General features: G+C 36.0%; 1 protein-coding gene across 1 annotated transcript in view; it reads left to right on the top strand.

Moving 5' to 3' along the window:
* Positions 1–1,685: 1,685 nt before the first annotated feature.
* LOC107714055 (SUMO-activating enzyme subunit 2-like) overlaps positions 1,686–8,036 on the top strand; it is an 11,430-nt gene continuing 5,079 nt past the window's right edge. Inside the window, exons 1-11 of the mRNA XM_016519749.1 lie at positions 1,686–1,912; positions 3,009–3,092; positions 3,168–3,238; positions 3,395–3,459; positions 3,536–3,636; positions 3,743–3,864; positions 5,370–5,437; positions 5,633–5,754; positions 5,863–5,962; positions 6,081–6,232; positions 6,872–6,965. Of these exons, the coding sequence (XP_016375235.1) occupies positions 1,709–1,912; positions 3,009–3,092; positions 3,168–3,238; positions 3,395–3,459; positions 3,536–3,636; positions 3,743–3,864; positions 5,370–5,437; positions 5,633–5,754; positions 5,863–5,962; positions 6,081–6,232; positions 6,872–6,965 (1,183 nt within the window). The 5' untranslated portion in view covers positions 1,686–1,708. The remainder of the gene's footprint in view (positions 1,913–3,008; positions 3,093–3,167; positions 3,239–3,394; positions 3,460–3,535; positions 3,637–3,742; positions 3,865–5,369; positions 5,438–5,632; positions 5,755–5,862; positions 5,963–6,080; positions 6,233–6,871; positions 6,966–8,036) is intronic.

Genomic DNA, 8,036 nt, shown 5'->3' with positions numbered 1-8,036 from the left:
GGGTTCTACGCAATCTACGAAAAACACTCCTCTGAAACTGTCACCTACACTTCACAACTCTTCTGCCGGGGCTATATTTAGTGCACAGCAATTTTGGTCTCAGAGTGCAATTCAGTGTACAGAGTGAAAATGTAATTTATTACACAGCATTTTTGGATGTAGGCTATATATGAATGTATGTATATGCATGTGTGTGTGTGTGAATACTTGTATAGCTACAATATATATATCTATATACTGTATACACACACACACACATACACACATAAATGTACAAATATTCATTCATTGCTTCATTAATATAGGTTATTAATTTTCATTCTGTTTCTATTGTATAATTTCATCTAAATAAACAAACAAATTAATTAATTAATTAATGAATCCATTACAAATAAAGCAATATCGAAAATACAGATTTTTTTTTTCAAAAGTAAAGCTTTCATTTTAATTACTGAATTTATTTAATTCGTTTTTTTTTTAATTACTGAAAAAATACTGTTGGAGGAAGGCAAACTCTCTTTGTGCTGGATGAATCAGGCCCCATTATCACCTACCTCAATTATAATAACCTGCAATGAAAATGAGAGTCGTGGGCTGTATATACACGTTTGCATGAAGCTTTTTTTGTGTTTTTGTAAAATGCTAAATCATTGAATCAACATTTAATCATTATATTATTTGTTTATTTTTATTCGATTTCCGTCTGTTGCTATTTAATGTAGAGTATTTTCATGTAATACATGACTTCAGCCACCGAAAGTAATGCAATATTAAAAATACACGTTTTTAAAACATGTTATATAGCCTATTTTTAATATTGCATTACTTTCGGTGGCTGAAGTCATGTATTTATTATTTAAATAGATGAAAATACTCTATATTAAATAACAACAGACTGAACTCGAATAAAAATAAACAAATAATAACTATATATAGTTTGTTTTTTGCAAAAGTAATAGCCTATTAAGTGGTAACTAAAGACGGTAACCCTTTACAAAAAGGTTTTATTTGTTAACATTAGTTATTGGTTAACATGAACTAACAATGAACAATACTTTTAAAACATTTATTATTATTAGTCACTGTAAATTCCAACATTTAGTAAATTACATTTTTTTAAACCAAAATTGTTATATATGTCAACATTAATTTGTTAACATTAATTCACTAACACGAATAAACAATGAACAATATTATTTTTACTAACTAACATTGACAATGATAAATAATTGCTTTAAAAATATATAGGCCATATATATCATTGTAGATCATGTTAGCTAATGCATTTACAAATGTGGTAACTCTTTAGAATGGGGAACACTTGTTCACTATTAACTACGACTTTTCCTCGATAAATTCCTAATTTGCTACTTATTAATAGTTAGTAAGGTAGTTGTTAAGTTTAGGTATTGGGTAGGATTAGGGATGTAGAATAAGGTAATGTAGAATAAGGCATTAATATGTGCTTAATTAGTACTAATAAATGGCTAATATTCTAGTAATATGCATGTAATATGCAACTAGTTAAGAGACCCTAAAATAGTGTTACCACAAATGTTAACAAATTGGACCTCATTGCAAAGAGTTACCCCGATTTAATTATGTAAATATTTGTGTCTCCTTTCTCTTTATTCTCTAACTCCGCACCAACAGAGGTCGCCAGTTAAACCAGCCGCGCTTTCTTTCACAGCGCGCTCATTCTCTGCGCATGCGCACCTTCCCGCAGGCTCAAACCGCTGCTTGTCCGCGCCGCCGAAACGCCGAGCCGACAATGGCACAACTGGTGGGACCTCTCCGCAAAGAGCTCGCCGACTCCCTGTTCTCCTGCCGGGTGCTGGTGGTCGGCGCGGGAGGCATCGGCTGCGAGCTGCTGAAAAACCTGGTGCTCACCGGCTTTAAGAATATAGAAGTGGTAAGTTGGAGGAAGGCGGACTCTCTTTGTGCTGCATCAATCAGGCCCCATTATCACAGATCTTCACTTATAACATTCTGAAATGAAAATGAGAGTCATGACTTGTATGCATTACTCGTTACAGTACGTTTTTAAAGAACCGCAATGCTTGTCGTCCCATCGTAAACATATAAACCAGCCCTTTCTTTCGCGCCATGTTCTGTGCGATACAATGTCCCTTGAAAACATTGACCAATGTGGCCACACTTAACCCCAAATTACCGTAGTTATTGTTCCCCGAAATAGGTGCGTGTTCGAAAAGATATTTTTAAAATGAAAAAATTCTTTCATATTCTAAACCTGATATCAGACAGATTATATTTAGTTTTTTTTGTATAAACAGCATCTTGCCGTCGTCTGTAAATGTGACAGTTTCTACTATGCTAAAGTAACAGGATTGATATTATTATAGTTTTAGCCATTATTAGTCTTGCACACAAGGTTATGAAACTACAAGCTGTTTATTAGCAGGACAATTTAATGCAGGTATTTCTACATACAGCCTATACAGTTTTCAATAAACAGTTGTTTAGTGTACGAAATCTTGGTAACAGGGTTGAGGTAAGCTTGTAATCAGACAAATATAAGATGCATACAGTGATCAAATCACTCACTTAATTGATATTGAAGCATTTATGGCCAGCAAAGATGATGTTGATGATATCAGTGTTTTTTATTTATGCAATTAAGTGTTACAGTGGCACACAACTGACTTTTTAGGGTGTTCTATAATGGCTTTAAAATGCATGGTTAAAATAAATATCATCTAAGTAATAATAGAACTGAAAACAATATTAAACAATACAGAATTTGGGAAATGCAAAATTGGCAATTGATTTTTAGTTACTGAATAATGAATTTTGCAAAATAAACATTATTTAATTACAACATTTTATGTCATCTTAGTAGTAGAGATTTAGGGTACATTTAAAATGCATTGTGATTTCATTGTGATAGCATGGTTTTGCGCTTTCTTTAATGATTCCAATAGTGTAGTGTTGTTGTTTTTTTGATTATCCACAAAATGTTTTTTTTTTTTAACTATCCTCATTTGCAGATTGACCTGGACACCATTGATGTCAGCAACCTTAACAGACAATTCCTGTTTCAGAAGAAACATGTTGGAAAGTCTAAAGCTCAGGTAAATGGTATAACTGACTTCAACACATATGATTTTGAAATCTGCATCAGACATTGACTTATTAGCGTGTTTCAGGTTGCCAAGGAGAGCGTGCTACGGTTTTGCCCATCTGCGAACATCACTGCCTACCATGACAGCATCATGAAGTGAGTCCAGTTACATTATTACCAAGATAAAGACTTAGCGTATGAACATTTGATTTGAGTGCATTTCAAAAGTTAATTTGTCTATGGATACTATATAAAGCACTAATTCTAATGTCAAGAAGTTTGATGTTCAAATTTTTTTTTTGTGCTTTGCAGCCCAGATTACAACGTGGAATTCTTTCGAAATTTCCAGCTTGTCATGAATGCTTTGGACAACAGAGGTATGAATTATTCAGCAGACTTTGGTAAAAGTTAAAGAACGCTACGTTAAATGCGTCTTTTCTGTTGTTCTTGCAGCGGCCAGGAATCATGTCAACAGGATGTGTTTGGCCGCTGACATTCCCCTCATTGAGAGCGGCACAGCTGGCTATCTGGGACAAGTCACAGTTATCAAGAAGGCAAGGCTCTTCTATTAAATCAACAACTTTTGATTGGCACATGTTGCTGTATTCATCTCAATGTTACGCTGTTGGCATTCACATTTTGTACATTTCCAAATTCCAGGGTCAGACGGAGTGCTACGAGTGCCAGCCTAAACCTACCCAGAAAACCTTTCCAGGTTGCACCATTCGCAACACGCCCTCAGAACCCATTCACTGCATCGTGTGGGCCAAATATCTCTTCAAGTAAGTTCTCTACACTTATACATCTCCTCGAAATGTAATTAAACTCGGCTTAGTTCTGAAATTGTCATTTATATTGTTTTCCATGTTCAAGGATGTTGTATTGTTTACAATTTTAATGCACTTTGCACAAACAATACTGTATGTAAGGGAAAATCCACTGCTGTGAATTAATGACAGAGAGAGGTTGTGCCTGTGTGAATTACAGGGTTCCCACGCTACTTGAAAGTACTTGAATTTCAGACATATGGATTCAAGGCCTGGAAAGTACTTGAAAACAAACATAGGTCCTTGAAAGTGCTTGAATTACATTTGAAATAAATTTTGTTTATGCAGGGATTAAAGTTTTCCATCGTTATGACGGATTTCCGTCAATTGGAAAAAAAATGAGCGGAAAAGAAACGTAGAGCATTGTTGTTGTTCTGCTGGCACACCAAAAATCATTCCCGGCCACGGCTGCAGCTTCTCGGTGACAACATAGTGACACCGCTCGCATCATTCACAGTCGGGTTATTAGCAGAGAGCAGAACTTGAATTTCGGCGCGGGATTGCGGCTGTTAATTACAATTGTACTCATTCCCGCAGGTTCCGCGCTTATAACGCGATGACAGATGACGGAACGTATCATTTGCACGTGCTTTTGAGTCTTGAAAACTCACTCGCGCGCTCTCATTTTCTGTGTATGCGGGGTATTGAAATCGCATTTGAATAAGCGCTTGCTGTTCAATTTCACTTTCGATTTTGCGATATAGCGGCACTCTGTGTAAAGGGAGCACATCTTTCACTGCGTGCATAATTATTAGGCACGTTGATATTCTGATCATATTTTTTTCCAAGCACATTTTACCAATTCCAAACCACATCAATCTTAATAACTACTATTATTTTTGTATTTAATCATTTAGAAGTGATATATAATTTTTCAGCGGGGTCAGAAAAAAACAGGTGGAGAAGAAAATAGCATGTTAACTGCAAAAGAATTAAGAATTAATGTGAAGAATTAAGTGTGAAACCATCAGGAACCTTTTAGTCTCCAGTGCCACCATTTTCCAGAACTGCAACCTTCCTGGAGTCTCCAGAATTACAAGGTGACAGGTTCTCAGAGACTTTGCTTGGTAAATGATCCCCTTTTAGTCTCCAGTGCCACTATTTTCCAGAACTGCAACCTTGAGTCTCCAGAATTACAAGGTGTCAGGTTCTCAGAGACTTTGCTTGGGTAAAAAATGATCCCTACTTAATAAGAATAACATTCTGAAGTGTTGTGAAATACATGAAGACTATTTTTGTAGGCTTTATGGACAGATAAGTTGAGAGTGACTCTTGAAGGACTAGCACCACATCCTCTTGTACCACTGTTTATCTGCTGTATTTTTGTTTATTTGGTTTTATTGTGTTTGTAAATCTTGTCTTATTCCAATTCAGCTTTTGCCGTGAAGATAGACTTAGATGCTGACGTGGCAATAAAAATGAACAACTAACTAACATGTCATTTTGAATGGCCTCCACAGTCAGCTTTTTGGTGAGGAGGATGCAGATCAGGAGGTGTCACCTGACACAGCTGACCCTGAGGCTGCTTGTGAGTAATCACACAGCTACAACAACTTATTTACTACCTTGACTACTTCAGTGGTGGACATTCTTTTTTGCGTGTGGTTAAATATGCTGGAATGAAATATAAATGTATGATTTGGTGTTCTGTGAAATATGTAATGCAAGTTTGAATTGGGACTTTTTGATGACGTGAGGTTTCTGGGATGTTTATTGACTACAGGGAACCCTGCAGATGCGGCAGCCCGAGCTACCGCCTCCGATCAGGATGGAGACATCAAGCGAGTGTCTACTAAAGAGTGGGCTCGGTCCACAGGCTACGATCCTGTTAAACTCTTCAACAAGGTGCAAGTTCTGTTGCAAACTTGTCGTTAATTCATTACCCAGTCTGTTTTTTTTAGTCTAAAGTCTAAAGACTTTTTAGTCTAAAGGTGATCTTGTGCTTCCTTTCAGCTTTTTAAAGATGACATCATGTATCTGTTGACCATGGATAAGTTGTGGAAAAAGAGAAAAGCCCCATTACCTCTAGACTGGACTGAAATCCAGCAGATTGGTGTGTATTTGTTCTAGAATTATCTAGTTATATAAACAAATATAAGTAAATCTGTTTAGAAGACATGCTAATGAGGCTGTGTTGTGTGTGTGTGTGTGTGTGTGTGCGCGCGTGAAAGAATCTTCTCAGGAGGAGGCCTGTGGCACAGGTCTGAAGGACCAGCAGGTGTTGGGTGTTCAGGGTTACACTCAGCTCTTCCGCCGCAGTGTAGAAACACTCCGATCTCAGCTGATAGAGAAGGGTGAGGGTGCAGAGCTAGTCTGGGACAAGGTGAGAACTCAAAAGACAAGCTCGGATATACATAGTTTATACAGTGGTGCCAGCACTACTTGGCATATTTAAGAGGTTTCAGTTGTTTTTGTTGAATTGGCCTTTACAATACCCATAAAACGATCTATTGCCGGAACTACCTGCGACGGAAGGAATCTGCTGGAACATTGAAAATGATGGACTGGCCCCCTCAAAGTCTGGACCTCAACCCCATCGTGCAAATTTGGGGCAAGTGCAAAAGGTGGACATACCAAATATTAAAGTTAAAAGTGGACACAAACAGCACGACTCACTTCATCTGATATTTGTTGTGCTCAGAGCAACCATCTGCATGTTTCATGAACATTATGAAATGAAATCGGGTCAATATTTTCAGATCTGTCAGGTGTTCTAACATTTTTGGCCACCACGTTACCTAAATTTTGTCTCATACTAAATGTAGTTAATTCATAATAATTACTTTGAATTGATACTTATTTAGCAAGGACATATTGATAAAGTGGCAAAGACATTTCTAATGTTACAAATAATTTATATTTAAAATATTTGCAGTTCTTTTGAAATTTCTTCTCATCAAAGAATCGAAAAGAAATAGTGATGTTCAGTGTGAACTCACTTTATTTGTGCTGCTGTTTTCAGGATGATCCTCCAGCCATGGACTTCGTAACAGCAGCCGCAAACTTGCGCATGAATGTCTTCAGCATGAACATGAAAAGCCGCTTTGATGTCAAATGTAAGTGTTTGGATGGCTGTATTGCCACTGTATTGCCTTGACTTAAATTATTCAAAATTATCTTTTGAATGGGTGTTTAACAGTATTATCTAAAATTATATTAACTGTATTTTCTGCCTTTAAAATTTTTTTTTTTAATTTGTCCCATTTTTGGCTTAATAAAAATTTTTAATGCTTTATTTACCAAGAACTCCACTTCAAATTGTCAATGTGTTATAGCCTTGGCTTTAAAACAAATAAACAACATACAGTACTTCATAATCAGTTGTTTCAATAAAAGTTGGTTCTGAATTGAATGGCTTTAAATAGGGCTGGGCGATATTTAAAAAATGTATCAACGATATAATGTTTCATATCGTTCGGTATCGATAATTATTGACATTTTTTATAACCTTTTTTAAAACAGAGCAATAGAAAAAAATGTTTAAATTTAAACACTGTGTTTTTAAATTAACCCAATTTATTGAGAAAAACAACAAATATTTTTTTGTTTTAACAGTCAAACACAAAATAAAAATGTAATATCTAATTTCTAATGTTTTTTATGCAGATTAAATAGGTTTAAAGGAAACTTTTGGCTTGTTTCCCGAGGCCACAGGAGGGCGCAATGAGCAAGATAATGCAGTGCATTAAATTGAAATAACTGCAAGGAGATAACTGTCTATAAAAAAAAACGTGCATTATGTCTAAATTAACTCCTATAAATCAAACATATTTTGAACAAAGAGCCGAATCTCCCATCACACAGATTGCCTTTAAAAACATATGAGACGCAGTGAAAAGGAATTAACCTCCACAAATTCATGATGTTTTCTAAAAGTTTAAACGATTTTAACTTTGCATGGCTTTCTATACATCTCTTGTGACGCGAGTGCAGCAGGCATATTTGTCCGTCTAGAAAACGCGCTGAATATGCGTTCTGTGTGAATGGCTTGGTTTCGGTTTTAACCTAATCAAGATCTTCTAAGCATTGAGCTTCTATATTTCTCTAATATTTTGAATGAATAACGCAGCAACTGCACGTCTCGTAGGCTAGACTAACAAAACATTAAAATGCAAAACCGTCACTTT

Source organism: Sinocyclocheilus rhinocerous, unplaced genomic scaffold (genome assembly GCF_001515625.1).
Source record: "Sinocyclocheilus rhinocerous isolate Xijiao unplaced genomic scaffold, SAMN03320098_v1.1 scaffold568, whole genome shotgun sequence".
Lineage (NCBI taxonomy): Eukaryota > Metazoa > Chordata > Actinopteri > Cypriniformes > Cyprinidae > Sinocyclocheilus > Sinocyclocheilus rhinocerous.
The sequence above is the reverse complement of the archived record's forward strand: the minus strand, read 5'-3'. Positions and strand labels throughout refer to the sequence as shown.